This window comes from Chionomys nivalis, chromosome 1, assembly GCF_950005125.1.
Source record: "Chionomys nivalis chromosome 1, mChiNiv1.1, whole genome shotgun sequence".
NCBI lineage: Eukaryota > Metazoa > Chordata > Mammalia > Rodentia > Cricetidae > Chionomys > Chionomys nivalis.
Window position 1 is genome coordinate 134,383,790 of NC_080086.1, and position 16,495 is coordinate 134,400,284.

Below are 16,495 nucleotides of genomic sequence, written 5' to 3' on the forward strand. Positions count from 1 at the left end.
TTAGTCTTTGACTACATAAAAGTTAAAGACTTCTTAACCAGAAAATGTCAGAAGAGTGAATACATGTCATCAGCTTGTACATATTCGTAACCCACAAAACCAACAAGAGATTCATTCCCAAAATATACAAAGAAACCTTCAGATGAGAGGCAAATTGCCCCAAAGAAGAAGAGCGAGAGGCTTAAACAGAAGAAAGGAACTATGTGTGTCCCACGTGAAAACTAAAAGGACCAACTGTGTCCATGTCAACTAATTAAAATCTGGAAAACGCAAATTAAAGCCACAACAAAATACTGTTTAAATCTAGCAGCGCAGCAACTATTTCCACGCCGAACAAGATGGCATTTGCTGAGGTTAGGCAGAACAAGGCCTTGCCAGTGGCTGAGGGGAATGCAGACACCTGGCATCCCCGGGGAGGGCATGGGCATGGTAGCCATGCTTACCACCAACCGGGGCAACTTCTACACATGTGCAGAGCAGCACAGCGTGTAGGAATAAAGAAGAGGGGGCAGCAAAGTGACCAGAAGCTAAGCAGTCACGCATTGCCCTGAAATGCTAAAAACAAAACATGGTTTACTGACACAGCTGCATACGGTAGGAAAGAACAAGAAAAATCAAAGGAATTATGAATACAAAATTCAAGGCTCATAACCTTAGTATGGGACATACAAAAGGGGGGCAGTGGAGAGGGAGGTGGGATCTTGGGGTTTACACAACACAGCTGGGAGGCAGGAAACATATGCTCCGGGTTGCATGCACTATGCAGATGCATTTCAGACAGTCATTCATAGAAAGATACTGATTACAGATACTGAACAATAAAAACACATTTCAATGAGTGAAAGTTAAGAAATACTTTAAGCTGAATTTAAAAACCACCATCTTACCAGGATAAGAATGGTTCTGTTTATTTGAAGATATTTCTGAAAGCGTATCCAGGGAATCTGAAAGTCTGTGAAGAAAACAAGCAGAGAGTGCCTCGTTAGATGTAGCTGGTCTTCTGGTTAGGGTGGACGCGCAAATGATGCTTTCACGCCAACTGGCATTTGTTATCCCATTCATTCAACAACTGGGCAGTCACGTGAGTCAGGAGAGTGTTTTGCCCTAGCATGGAAGACAGGCAATCCGCAGATGGGGGATCTTCACTACCAAGGACAGGCAGCGTGGAATTCAGTCATCTGAAACAGGACCCTAACTTCTGACATTTATTTGCCTGGTGACTTTTATGGGTCTGGGAGCTGAACCCCGGCCTTGGACGTGACAGTCCTACCACTGTGCTGTACCAGTGCCCCTGTTATTATTCTCTTATTGTTGTTGCCGCTGCTTTCCAGGCCTAGGAACTGGGCCCGCCATGATTTCTGATTTCTTTTGAAATTTTATCTTCAAAGGCAAAACTAAAAAATATGGAGATAAGTTTGTTTTATACCAAGTTTAACAGATAAGGTTAAAATTATAAAAATATCACCAATTCTGATACTGGAAAAAAGAAACTGCCTGAATCTGATAAACCTGGGCGGCAATATAATCCAAGGCCTCTGTGCTTGACTCTGCCCTCCACTGCAAGGGTTGCCTCCCAATGAGTTTCTCTCTGTGTCTCTGTCTTCATCTCTGTCTCTGTCTCTCTCCCTCTCTATCTCTATGTCTACTTCTCTCTTCGTCTCTCTCCCTCTCTCTCTCTCTTCAGTCAAATCAATATTTTTAAAAAGCCAGGTCCTGAAAGCCTCATTTTCTTCCACCCATTTACTGACCTAAATCTGCAAGGCCTTCATCTGTCAATCACTTTCCCCAACACACTTTACTTCCATCAAGAAGTCCTGCAACCCCTGCAGTGTATTCAGCTGCATCCCACAATTCCTATGCATCATTTTACAGGACACACAATGCAGCACAATCGAGCAGGGGCTGATGGACACAGAGCCTACCACCAGGTAAGCAGCAGGTTCTGGAAGGAAGTGGTGATGGGCAGCAGAGAGGAGACTACTTCTGGAAGTGAAATAAGTCCCAACAGCCATGACAGAACAACATGAATGCCGTGTTCAAGGGGACCCTTTAGGCCATCAGGGGAGGGGTCAAATTTGATCTAGTGAGTGAGTTTCTTTAAGTTGTCTTTAAAGAACATTCACTGATGTTAATAACCAAGACAATTTACTAAATGAAAATTGTGTAGTGATGGATGGATGGAGAAAGCTATTCAAACAGAGGAAGTCATGTGAAGGATCCCGGGACAAGCACCCATTTTAAAACTGCAGAGAGGAGAAATAAGAAGCCGGCTTTGATCCTGAGCTGAGCACTGGAGGTCAGAGTGTGACTAGTCACCCAGTCTCAGCAGCCCCTACTTTAAACTTGTCCCATCGCAAAGACCAGTGGGGTCTTTAAAGAGCTCACACTGGCTTGCATTAGAAATGCCTTAAAATCAGAGACCACGTCTGTTGTTTGCTCATAGAATGCCTAGCACAGCACAAAGTGCTAAAAGACACTTAATAGTATTTGATGATGATGAATGAGACAATCAGAAGATGACAGGAAGACAGCTGGATAGAGACAGCGGTTCATTTCAACAGAAACCATTTCTTTCAAGAAGTGGGGGTTGCTTTCAAATGCACTACCTTGGAAAAAACTACACAGAAGGCAAGTGAAACAGAGTGAAGCCAACGCGTGCTCCATAAACAAAACAATGAAAACTACAGGGCAAGGTGTGGCTTTATAAATGAAGGCGGAGCAAAGGCTGCTTTAGGCACAGGAAGCACAGGACTAGGAATCAACTGACCGGTACCTACTGTGCCCGAAATCCATAAAATTCTGCACTCTGCGTAACTGAATGTGTAACAAACCCCAGTCCTCATGACTGAGAGACAGATCAAACTAGTGTGAAGTAATGTGTCAATTATCTGCCAGACATGGGTCCAGGGGGGAGTCCCAGAAGCCCAGGTAACAACAGGGTGATGGGGAAGAGCTCACTTCTGACTCCAGACATCTGGGAGTTCAAGTTGCCACTGCAGAGCACAGCTGGCATTAGCTCTGTGGGCCGGATGTTCTTCCTCTGTGAAACAGGGACAATTGCAGGGCAAGGCCCGTGGGTTGCTTTAAGACACTGATACGGGGATAGCCCTGCGGAAGGTGCCCCGTGCTGGCAAGTTAGGAGCATAGGCTTGGGGAAAGCAGTAAAATAACAAGCTGGGCTAAGCAGCTCTTCCATTATCCAGCGATGTGACTTCGGCTCTGCTGCTTTTTCTCTGGGAAACTTTTCCCACCTGTAAGATCGGAATAAGCGTAGCAGTTCATGGCTCCCTGAGTCTGCAGAGGACAATGGCATATGCCACTTGGGTGTTCAGTATGGAGCCTACCATTAATGTTCAATAAAAGCTGATAATACTTAGGGTTGTGTTCCAACTCACCTGATCAGGTGTTTACTAGGATTAAATGAAACAACACTTAAGGGAAGACACCTTAAGAGACACAAAGCACTGTCTGCTGAAGGCTTTGCTGCTCTTAAGAATAATGTATCGAGTACACTGAAAATGAAGAAACTTAACATCAAAAGTATATGATGTTATTCAGTAAGAAAATGATACTGAGGAAGAAATACGATTTTTTTTAAAAATTGAGTTTTCCCAGACACCATCAGCATCCACGTAAAAGGAAACCAACAGAGACTCCAGACAGCCAATATGGTTCTAGTCTCGTGAGTCTGGTTACATCTGTCTGTAACCATCTTGCTCAGAAATTACAATCCCTTTTCCCAGTCTGAAAAACAGAGCCAGCTTCTCCCAGCTCCATGGCGCAATGGAATTTCACGGGGGCCTGTGTTTTGGATCAGGCTGTTTTATAAAACCCGAGCGAGGTGGTGCACGATATACTGTCTTACTGAGGAACAGACTCTGGAGGTTTGTTACATATAAATCCCCGAGACTCTGCTTCCCCAGAGAGCTACTGCCTATCTATTTTTGAAAACTAAGGAAATCAGAGGAAAAAGCCATTTTGGCTCCATTAGGTTTGTAGGAGAATGAATGGGTGCCTGCTGGCAGGAAATTTAATGTAGTTAGGATGTGACTGAAGCAATCAGAGAGCATTTTTACTTTTGTTTGCATGACAGATTAAGCTTGCTCCTCGCACTGTTCTTAGCAGCACACGCCACTTCTAATAGCCTACACACACTCATAGGGTTTGCAAATGAAGGAGAAAGGAGGTTTTTAAAATTGCAAATCCTCAGCAAGGCAAATTTAGCTCCCCTTGAGCCTTCCCTCCAAAGAAGATGGCCCGTTAACCCATTGAAGGAATGCATGTGCTTGTCTCACAGATGGAACGAGGGTCCCCGTGCACCACGAGGAATGGCTGAGCTTGTGTCAATACACACACCCCAGTTTCTACTCACCTCTGTACCCTGGATGGGGGGGCAAATATTCCATATCGCGGAGAACAACTAAAATACTGCACACCTCCAACCGAACCATCATTCTTCCCATGCGGCTTCTCCAGCTCTATGCCATACCAATACCCTAGAACATGAATATTGCATCTTAAAAGCCTCGGCACTTCATTCACAATCGTTATGCGGTAATATGAACTCAAAGTCTAGATGGCTTAGTGTTTGCACAAATGACCGAGATGATGGAAGATCATCATGATCACTGAGCTTTCAAATGATAAAATTATAAAATAAAACTTGGAAATTTGAAAAGTGGGAGAAACGTTTCAGCGGCATAATTGCACAGCAGAACATTAAGGGAGAAAAATAAAACACACAAACTCAGATTTGCAGGGAATTAGCCATTGCGCAAGGGGAGCCCCACTAAGATACATCTTGAGACTACAATGCAAAAGAAGCCGTCCTTGACTCGAATATAGCAAGCTTCAGTGAGAGCGGCACAGATGATATTGAGACGCATAAATCCTAGCATGGACCGCCGTCTTTGCTTCACCCACCACAAACAGCCATTAAATAATTAAACAAGGGCAGAGATAACACGGAAAACACAGGGCAGCACAGTGACGTCGCAGGTTCGGTAATAGGAAAACCTGTCTAAGAGACGATCTACGGGCCTCGCTCTGAGGCAGGCGAGTCTCTGGAGAGACAAAAGCCCAAAAGCCAAAGCAGCATCACTGCACCCCCGGCAGCAGAGCTAAACGGGCATGTTCCCACAGCTGGGGTTCCTGGGGTGCCCAGAGTGAGCACACAGCTCACAGTTTACACACCTGTGGTCTGAGAAGACAGCACAGAGGTGACCATAAGTGGTCTTTTACAACCAGTAGCAAATAAAGAATAAGCAAGTAAATACCAACCAACTTCCTACATGGAAATTAGGAAATATAAAATATCCCTTCTTTCAGATTACTAGCCCGGAGTCAGTTTCAATTATGGGAACCTTAAAAGAATAAGTTCTCATTTTGCTTTTTTGTTGTTTTTGTTTGTTTGACAGTGGCCCTACTATGACACACAAGCAGTGTCCACAAGCCTCTTGTCCAACCACACTAATTCTTTGAAAGCAGGCCATCAGTTTTCTGGCTCACCTAACCAGGCTAGTCTAGTTAGAATTATTTCTGAGTGCCACGGCTGTGACCTTCCTGTCTCCCGTCCTTCTGCCTTTAAGGTGCCATTCCATGTAATGGTTTTCTTTAATTCAAAGTCCCATTCTCATTGGCTACATTTCTGCTACACAGTTACTCCAGAGTTCTGACAGCGTGTGACATACAGCGGAAACATAAATTCTGGCACAGTGGCCGTGAAAACAGCCTGGCGGAGAACTAGGCGAAGTACGCACCACCTACTGTGAGACCAAAGGGAGGCCTGGGCTCTAAAATCGCTCAAATAAGGCACTGACTTAAACTGAAAGTGGTATTAATCCCAAAGGGTGTGCTGGGCGAGGGCTGTTCTTATGAGTCTCTCTCCTACACAGCAGGGGACGTTCCTGGTGAACAGGTGGGGTTTGGGCAGCCACGCTGAACAGCAAACTCAGCGCAGAGGACCCTGCTCATCTTCTAGAACATAGGCTTCTTGGTGTGCGGGTGTCGCTTGGCCCTCCCTGCCCCAGCAGGTGGGAACTGGGGCTTGAGGATCAGGGCAGGGAGATGCTGCTATTCTGCTCCTGCTATCACTGTGAGTACTATGGTCCTGCCTCCAGACTAGGACTGTACGATTTTAGCCAGTATCTATGACACTGTGGCAGGCTAATTTGCTAGTCTGCAAATAGAGTACGATCTCAGCTCCTTCGTGGGTCTTGACAGACGCTACATCACAAGCTTTTCTTTTTCAATAGACATTGTCGGTAACCTTTTCCCAAAATGCTACAATGCCACCATGTGTTAATATGGCATATTGCTACTTAAAACATAGACGTGGCTCCATGCAACTGGCTTCTAGTTAAAATTATCATCTTTGAAAATACAAAGGAAGATCGTCTTTACCTTTAAAAAATATTTCTGTTCATCTGTGTGTGCATGAAACTGTGAGTCTTTATGCACCATGTGTGCAGGAGCCCAGAGAGGCCAGAGGGCAACAGGTCCCCTGGAACTGCAGTTACAGGTGGTTCTGAGTCACCTGATGTGGGTGCTGGGAGCCTGTTAGAGCAGTGAGTGCTCATAAGCACGAGTCATCTCTCCAGCACCAATCTTTACTTTAGGAAACACAGTATTAGGTAGACTGGGCTGAACATTTAAGTTCACAGACATGCATTTTTAGGACTCAGGGTACACAACAACTTTTCTATTTTCTTTGCTTTTCTTTTCAGGGCATTCTGATAAAAGCTCAGTGGTCCATCTACCTACTGGACTCCAGGATTATCCTGGAGGGGTGGGGGGAGGCTGACCCGGAGTGCCTGCCAGTCACTTAGCACACTCGGCAGTCAGTGGGAATAAAACAGGGAAGTCAAAACAAATTTTAACATTAGGCAAATGTTAAACACAATTGTCAACGGACGCCAGTCAGTTCCAGTACAAACAGCCGGATCTGTATCACTGCCCATGCCCTCCGCCTGGCTGTCATCCACAAGAAGCGGGAAGTGACAACTCCCGGTGACTAACCACATCTGCCGCTGGAATTTTAAATCTTTGCTACAGAACTCGTGTTGAGCCAAGGCCGTTCAGGTCATTACCTGGAGCAAAGTTTGTTGTCCCAAAGAACTTAATGGTGCCCACTCTCTGGCCCACCACCAGCACTCTTTCTCCAAGGCGGAGTTCTCCATCACGGCGGGCGTTACTTGCCGAAGATGGTGCTGAAGAATTCAAACCTGTTCAAGTGGTGGGTTGGAGATTTGGGCAGGAAGGGAAAGAGGAAAGAAAACAAAGGGGAAAAAACTCAAAAAGCACATTAGTTTAAAAATATCACTCATCTGGCTAGTTGGGTATTTCATTATGCATTCGACACAGCAGTGACCCTCGCTTGGGAGGTCAAGGCACTCAGAGCAAGTACAGGTCCCTGAGGAAACCACCAGGAAAGACTCAATTCCACGACCACAGCCAGGTGTGCTCTGTGCTCCAACAGAGCATTGCACGTGAAGAACCAGAGCTGTGCAAGCCGTTCCTCCATCACGGTGACCTGCCTTCGATGCTATGGCATGGAAGTGGATACAGACAACACAGGAAGAACACGTGAAACCAAGTGGTAGGACAGGTGTGACCAGCGGGCCAATACCGAGTCGTATGAAGCAGAGTTGCTGTATTTACCCAGACCCAGTGTAAGAGATACACAGGAATGTAGCTGCAGTTGAAACTACCGCAGGCTGAGCAGACCAAACTGGACAACCCAGGCTGTCGTGTCCCAAAGTCTGAACGTCCTCAAGTTCACGTTCAGATCAGAGAGCCACCTCTCAGAGCTTCGGATTTTGAAGTATTTAAGATTTCAGAGCTTCTGGTTAGAGATGGTCAAACAGCAGGTTGTGCAAATATTCCAATTCCCCAAACAGGGGTAAGGAATTCCCAATGTATGACTGGTCCTGATTGCCCTAGCTTACTTCCTTCAGCTCAATCCAAAACTACCCCTAACATGCTCACTGTCTAGTATCTTTGAGAAATACTGTCTCAAAGCTGTTGAAATCCAGAAGGTAGAATCCTGGGCCCTGTCCTACTGGTAACAAGCACAGTGTAACAGCCCCCACGCGAGAAGGCCTTAAGAACACTAGGTGAGGCCTGGGAGGGTCAACCACGGAGTGGGACTGAAAGCACAGGAAAAAACGTGAGCCTGTGAAGATGGCGCCAAGGACGCCTGGGCCCCCGTGAAGCCCAGACCTCGTCACCAAACTCTGCAGTTCACTCTACAGTTTACACAATGCTCCTCTAAAAGGTATGAGGAGGAGAAAAGCTTAACCTTAGGAGTCAACCAAGACAGGTGCACAGCTCACAGGTGACACAGTCAGACTGACACCCAGACCCAGGACCAGGACACCTCAGGCCTGCCCACTGTCTCTGCAGCTCAGTCAAGGTCCCTCCGGCCTAATCTGAGCTCTGCCATCTACCCTCCTCTCAGTGCAAAAATCCACAGGAAAAAAAAGTAGATTCACTGTAGAAAAGTTTATGGAACTGTCTCTGGGGTTCCCACATCACCCCCACAGCCACAGACACCTCCTGTTCTCTGTTCTTTCCCCGTGAAAGGTGACTTTTTTCATTCTGATCATTACCTTCGTCCTCACTATTATTAGGACAACATAACCCTCAGATTATGAAAAGGAAAAATAGTAAGTACATAGTCACACTAGAACCGCTTGTTGTAGGCGGGGCATAAATCTTCACTCATATAAATTCTAAAATCCAGTAAAGGTCAAAAGTCTAAATTCCAAATACAAGAGTATTTTAAATGCAAATAAAATAAGACCAGGAGGGTCCTCAGGACTCAGAAGAGAAAGTGGCTAAAGTGGCCAGGGAGTTGGAGAGGGAAGGCAATTGTACCCCAAAACAACTCCAAGCCCAACTTCCAGGCTCCCCATGTTTCAGACCCGGCTTCTAGGGTTGCTGTATTAGGGTCACTGCTGAGGCTTTGGGGACTCCCCACCACCCATAGGTGGCTTGGGGTTTTGCTTTTCTGGGGTGAGGATTGAACCCACACCCTCACTGTGTTAGGCAAGCACCTAAAAACTCCAGCCTCCCCAAAATGTATTTTTAAACAGAAAGCAAAGAAAAGCCAAAACCAAAACCACCGTCCTGAACCCTTTCTACGATAAAACACTAGTTCTGTGCAGGTATTAAGTGGTGGCCATCGTGAGACTCGTTTACTACAACCTATACCAAAAAATGGCTCCGCTCTCCTACAGGGCAAGGTACACAGGGTTTGACTATGTAAGTGGACTTCAGCTGGAAGCCTGCCATGACGCTTTCCTCATCCTCACACATCCTGAGGAAGAGTGGTCCCCTCCACAACACCTGGAGCCACCCTGAGCCTCTCAACACATCAGAAACGACCTTGGCAAAAGCAGAGGGAAGACACCTTTCTAAAGAGGAAGCTGATACAAAGGCACATGAGAGAGCTGGTTTAGATGACAGAATGCAGCTTCTGTAACCCAACTGCAGAGCCAGGAGTCCTGACTGGAGGCTGGGGGCGGGGACACAGCAAGAAACTCTGGTGTGACTGAAGCCAAGGGGTACAGTGGTAGAGGGGTCCTGCATGGTGTCACCCAAAAAGCACAGCTCAGTCTACCTGGGGGAAGGGAGAAGTGGGAGAGGGGAGACGGACTGAAGCAGGGCAGGGGAAAGGGGAAGGGGATTGGGGGAAGGGAACTGGGGGAAAGGTGAAGGGTAAAAGGTGGAGGGTGAAGGGCTCCTTCTACACATTAAAAAGAGCAAATCCACTTACAAACAAACCAAGATAAAAAACACCAAGAAAGCCTGGTTGAAAAAGCCATAGATACCAGCACTGGCTCTGGATGGGAGAGAGGGGCTTTTGCTGAGGGTCTTCTTGCCATTGCTGCTGCTTGTAGTCAGCTGCTTCTTGGGGTGGCTCTGCTTGTGGTCCAGGGAGGATGTGGAGGAGGAGCTGCTGATGGACCCAGGCTGGGGAGCTGACAGGGGAACAGGAAAGAATCATACTTTAAAGGTGGTTTTAAAAATCAAAAACAAGCAAGCAAATAAGAGAAAAGAAAGGGACTTCTAAGACGTTTTCTGGGCAAACTCTTCTAAGAAGACGTTTCACTCAGGCTCCTCGACTGTGGATTAGCCAGTGTCAAATCAAATGCCTGATTTCATCCAAACCACAGCTGTTTACACACCAAGCAGATCACTGTTTATACAAGCAGAAAAGTTTAAGGATTCACAGTGAACTATCTTATGTAGAGGGTGTCACTCTATCAACTAATGTAAACTAATCTAACCCCCAAACACTCTCTACTCTCCTTAGGGAAAACAGTGACAGACTCCCTTCAGAGACACAAGCACACACACACACACACACACACACACACACACATGCACACCACCAACATGTCTTAAGGTGACAACATTTTTAACCTTGAAGCATCTGTATTCAACCCGAATGTGAGTAAGACTGCAGAGGGTCTTCCCTGCAGACCCTGGATGGCTGCCACGTCTCCTGCTAAACTGGTAGTTCTTACACATGGTAAGAAACGGGTTACGGTAGTTTGTAGTTTTAAAGGGGTTTTTCCTTCCCAGCTTTAACACGAGTCTGTAAGCTGTTCTGCAGTGATGGCACAGGAGTGAGGGTTACAGTACCATCATTTTCTGCTGCGGTCTTCAGCTCTTCACTGGGAGGCAAGGAGAGTGTGGACTCTGAAGCATTCTCCTTTTTTGATGGCATCAATCCTGGTGAATAAGCACAGAAATGATTTCAGAAAAAGACAATTTTGCTAACATTAAGCAAGAAAAATGTATTTCCTGTAAAGTATATGCATCTCTCAATATCTAAATCTTTCCCACTTCTTTTGTCAAATGTTTTGTTTTGAGACAGGGTTTGTCTATGAAGCTCTGGTATCCAGGAACTCACTCTGTAGACCAGGCGACCTAGTCTCCCAGAACTCACAGAGATCTGTCTACCTCTGCCTCCCAAGTGCTGGGATTGAAGGCGTGCACCTTCAAGTGACCTCTTATTCACTTCTAAAAACACGGTGAATACACTTTCACAGACAGAAGGAACCAGCACCTCAATGTTTAAGGTAGTAAAAAGGAGCTGGACACACTGCTCAGTGCACAGCACCTACCGAGTTCTAGACTCCAGCACTGCAAAACTAAGAAAAAAGAAGAGGCTGTATTTGCAGTACATCTAAGAACTTTCCCAAGCTTTACCCCGCTAATCATCTCTAAAATATCTGAAGCATTATATCTGATGGTTAATAGGATTGCTCAGAACTTCTCTGTCACACCAGAGGGCATGGCAAACCTGTCACTGCTGAGATATGGCTGAGTAGGACTTGAAAACAGATTATATAACATTGTTTCCTACTACATCCAGTTCCCACAACAATTCCATCTGGGCAGGAGGGGCAGGGATAGAAAAGCTCTTAATAATAGATAATGGTTGTTGGATAAGACTTTCTTATCAATTGTATCAACTTATTTAAAGAAACTAAATGGATCTCCACACTTGCATTTCCAGTCAATATCTGGAGTGAAGAACTCTCCAGGGATTGTCTACAGACTGAAACCATACACAGTCCTCTTACTGAAAAGTTCTCTGTTTAACACGGCCAAAGACCTGAACCAGTGACTGTGTGTGAGGACACTGTTCATCCCGAGGTCTAGCGAGGGAGGAAGCGGTGGAAGCTCTGCAAAGAGAAGCCAGGGGCTCATCAAGATCTCACCAAACTGGGGCTGCAGTGGGTCGAACTTCTTCCCCCAGAGTAGAGGTCTGGTAGGAAGAAGTGAGAATGGGAATTCTTGGAAAGTCAGAGAAAAAAAATCTCACAGAATGACACGGCATATGGGAAGCTTGTCTGGAAAGGAGTCTTCTGGGGACTGAGATGAGGGAAACTGAACCAGCAGATAACAGTAAACCTCAGAGGGGGCAGTGCCTGGCTAAGGGTACTGCCCAACTGGACAGTGCTTGCCTAGCATTGCAAGTTCAATCCCTAGGTCTGCAAAAGAAGGGGGAGAAGGGCAGAGGATTGGAGGGGGAAGGGGTGAAGATTGGAGAGGGGAGGAGAGAGGATTGAAGTGGGGAAGGATTAGAGGGAGGGTTGGTGCTGGAACTCTCCTGTAGAGAGCACAGATGGGAATGGCCTGTCCAGAAGGAGTCTTGTCCTGGACTTGAAAGGAAGGACTGGTCTGGACAGATGGTCCAGTTATGTGACATTTCTTCAGTAGCCACAGCAAGAAGGAAGGGGAAGGAAGGTTAGAAGCAGGGGCCAAGGGCAATTGCTCCAGTGGCCCAAGGAGGGCATGAGGTGCCACAGCAGCTACAAAGAGGGAAAACAACCTGTGAAGTGCAATTCCCAATGATTTCATTTTCCAGCCCTAGAGTTCCATTTGGTCCTTTCATCTGAACTGTCATCAAGATGACTGAACATGAAGTTTTAAAAATGGTATAAAGATCTTTTTGTGTATCTGCCCAGCTTCCCCATAAAACAGCATTTCACAAACTATAGAACAATGTCCCAACCAGGACACGTGCATTGTTCTCAGCCACTGATGTATACTTGCCACGCATGTTCATACACACATGCACAGCATTTCAATCTTCTTTTTGTTTCTCCTGAAGCTTGTTTTAAGAGAGCGCACCTTAATTTTCTTGCTTTTTTTTTTGTACCCTAAGCTCATTTATCGCACCTTAATTTTCATCCCGAGCGCATGACTGTGATATACTCTCTAAAGTATTTTGGTTTGGACTTTTTGAGGGTAAGATCTCATTATGTAATCCCAGATATGAAGTATCAAGAATATCTATAAATAAAACTTTACAGGCATATTAAGATATTTTAAATTATCCTACTAAACAGAAAAATACTCCAAGCATATAATTAAAGATGGCTGTAACAATGTCAGCTCTTTTAAATTGGTATAAAGATTAAATGTGATATCAGCTTAAACTTTAGTATATCTATTTTTAAAAGAAACTTAAGAACATATTCTAAACTATGTAACAAGTGGGACTTACAGGGGTCCCAAAGAAGGGGGACAACAATCTTTAAAATAGGAAGGAGGCTTTTCTCTCTGCTAAGAGCAAGATTCTTTCTTCACATCACAATAATTATGAAGAACAACCAAGGACCCTTGAGCAAACAAGTGGAACAGAAGAGAAAGACAAACTGCACATCTGGACAACATCCTTTCAGATGGTGGAAAGCCTTCCTGCTCCAGCTACCAATGGGTTAACAGATATTTACTGAATACCTATTTTGTGTTATGTGCTCCTATGAATACTAAATCACAAATTATTCTCATGGTCTACTTGAATTTAGAACTTGACTGAGAGCACAAAAGATTTACACAAATAAAGCAATCAGTGGGCAAGATAACAACCGGACTGTACAGATTAAAAGAACACACATACACGGTCGGAGAACAAAGAGGTTAAACAAGCTGGATTCCTCAGCCAGGAGCAGGGTCTGTATGGAGTGAAGAACAGCAAGGACCTCTGAGGGACACCCACAGGTGAGGAGAGGCAGAGGGAGAGTGAGCACGTGCGTGCATGGAGCAGGGCAGAGGGTCAGCAAAGCACAGCCAACCAGAGGAGCAGAAAAGAGGCCCCATCGAGCAACAAAGGGACATCCAGAAGAGGCAAGGAGCAGGAACTCGCTGGAGGCATAAAACCCAGCACTGAGGCTAACCATGGAGTGTTAGAAGCACACAGAAAGTAGGAAAGGATGAAGCTGAACACCACTGCCGGGACTTAACGTCCTTATTCACAACTGAGACCAAAAACACAGAACCTTGGTTTTGTGGGGTTCAGCTTGTGCGGTGGACTAACAAAAAGAGCAGAGCAGTTTGAACACCATAAATCCCACAAATACAATCTGAAATACAATCTGGGCGGTCATGATCGTCCCAGCTTGACCTACCAGAATTCACTTTGGATGTGATGTGAGCTACATCAGCCTTCTGGGATCGGACGTGAGGTGCCGCTCTCGTGGAAGGAGTGTGTGTGGTATTTTTCTTCCCCTCTTTTACTTTACTTATCTTTGAAAGGGGCGCAAAAATACCTGAGGGCAAAAACAGAATTGTAGTTAGTGTGGAATGACTGAATAATTTCAAACACAGGGCAAATGCTAACTGCTCTAACTCAGGCTCTGTTTAGTACCTACCACACATCTTGTAAGGAGACACGGCACTCGCTTCAGAGACTGTACAATCATCTAGTGCAAAGACTAAATACATAAGAACTTAGGAACCACACAAGAGATACATAATCTACTGTGGAGTGAGACTCAGGGGAACAAGAAATGTGTAGAAGTTACCATCTTCTCTAAGTGACTGAGAATAAACAATCACACAGTGTAAGCCATGCCACTTCATGTCATCCTCACACACTGTAGCTCTTCATACCCTGTCTCCTCTTCACACCTTTGAAAGACAAATTCAAATTCAAATGCTAGTCTTGCCTGTATTCTCCCACTCTAATTACAGTCTCTTACACACAGTACAGACACAATAAATCTGTTTGACTGTATAACATAATCTTCCCCAAAGGCCTAGCCCTCAGTTCCTGCCAATCAGAAGCAACACAGTGTGTACTGAGGAAGGGAGGTGAACAGAGACAGGGGACTGACGACCTATAGCAGTTGGGAGTATAAAATCCCACTAAAGAGTTTATGGAGGCAATAAAATATCCAGTTTGAGTAAGTACACATAGACATTGAGGAGAGTGAATACGAACTCTATATGCCAAGATTGTCTCCCTAACACACTTAAAAAGAAAACAAAGTCATAATGTGTACATTACACTCTGAGTGTTTACAATCTAACAAACACACATCATATAGAATGTGATCTGTTAAAGCAGGGTGTGAGCACTCTGCCCACAGCTGAGAAGTGCCAGCTGCCTTGCTTCCCTGAAAACCTCTGGCGTTCCTTTCTCCTTTGGACTCTGCATGACCTTCTCTTGATTTTCCTGACCTTTAGAACTTATTTGTAATTATCTTTCCTCATTTGCATTGGTCTTGTTCGTCTTCCTTTATCATTATTATTATTAATCAAGTCACTTGGGCAAACCATGACTACATTTGCAGCTGTGGCTGGGAGCACAGTGAGCAGCCCCCTCCCTGCCTGGTAACCCAGCATGCTCACTGGCTTTCCCCAGAAGCTGGCACAACTGTAAGGTTGACCAAAAAGAAGCACATGGCCATTTCTTTTAAAAGAAGAGCAGTGAGTTCTCAGATACACACAGCTCATCTAATGTGTTCGACCCCATTAAAAATGTCAGCAATGAATAAAAATGGTATAAACTCTAAGAGAAATTTACTTTTTAATGGAGAAAATGGAAGCTTCTAGGTGGAGGAAAGAGGACAGCCTGAAACTCCTAAGCGGCAGCCGGAGAAGCTCGGGAAAGCAGCTGGCAAACTGTGGTGGGTGAGAGACGCATCCTGGCCACCGCTAGGCTCTGGCATTGTCCTGGTACAGAGCCATGTCAATCTGCTCACACTGTCTGTGCTGCTCGCTCACAGTAACAGCGGAGCTGGGCATCACAACAGAGACCATGAGGCCCACTAAGGAGTCACTGTCTGGCCTCTCCAGCTTGCCAAGTTCTACACTAGATAATACTGTCTTAAATACTAAGGGGACACCTTTTACAATAGTCTGCAGCTCCTCCTCCCGAACTACCTCAGCAAACAGTAGAAATAAATGTTGTCAGAATGGAGAGTTCTCATTTTACGCCTGAGACTTCTTTCAGGAAGCTACTGAAGGATGTGCTCCACCAAAACCAGGGCCTAAACTAAGAAAGAAACTGGCTGGACAAAGCAATAGCACCAAGTCTTTCCCTTTACAGAACAAAGTGGAGAGGTGTCTAAAAGAACACGCCATTTCTACGGACTATTTACAAACACAAACATTGATCTGATATCAGAAGATACAGCTTGGGGACTTCCACAGAGGTTCTTGCCTCCGAAGAGCAAGTGTCAGGGGGAAGGAAGGCTTGTTTCTTTCCAATAAGCCTGACAGTCTATCAAGTTAGAGTGTTTACTCTGGTAGTTACTGGAAAGCACAACAATAATAGTATCCACAATTACTAAGCAGCTACAACTTAACAAACTAGTATCGCTAGCGCAAACAAACTGAACACAATGATCCTGGGATGAACCACAGCACTGACCCTAACTCAGTGTATAAACACAGCACAAAACCAGAGGCAGGAATGAAAGGAGAGAATCCCCAACTGCGCTGCCCTCCACCTCAGGCAGCTTAGCAATGACCTCACTCAGTACACCAAGATTACTCAGCAGGAGGGCGACCTTAATTTTTAAATTAAGGCCCCCACATCCCAACCTGCCTCTGATTATTTAAGGGTCCAGAAGCAGAAGCCCAAGGTTCCCAGCTCTGCTTTACCAAGCTTGCCTGTCCTTCCAGTGAGCCCATGAGCCCATGTCAAGAACCTCGGCACTCACCACAAATCTGACACCGTCCCAAT

General features: G+C 45.4%; 1 protein-coding gene across 10 annotated transcripts in view; it reads right to left on the bottom strand.

Annotated features, from left to right (window-relative positions):
- Clip4 (CAP-Gly domain containing linker protein family member 4) overlaps positions 1-16,495 on the bottom strand; it is a 64,560-nt gene that overhangs the window by 16,587 nt on the left and 31,478 nt on the right. For all 10 annotated transcript variants that reach the window (XM_057770929.1, XM_057770912.1, XM_057770869.1 and 7 more), the window contains exons 9-14: positions 13,932-14,072; positions 10,651-10,740; positions 9,834-9,983; positions 7,089-7,223; positions 4,373-4,496; positions 888-952 (exon numbers count right to left, since the gene is read on the bottom strand). In XM_057770929.1, the coding sequence (XP_057626912.1) occupies positions 888-952; positions 4,373-4,496; positions 7,089-7,223; positions 9,834-9,983; positions 10,651-10,740; positions 13,932-14,072 (705 nt within the window). The remainder of the gene's footprint in view (positions 1-887; positions 953-4,372; positions 4,497-7,088; positions 7,224-9,833; positions 9,984-10,650; positions 10,741-13,931; positions 14,073-16,495) is intronic.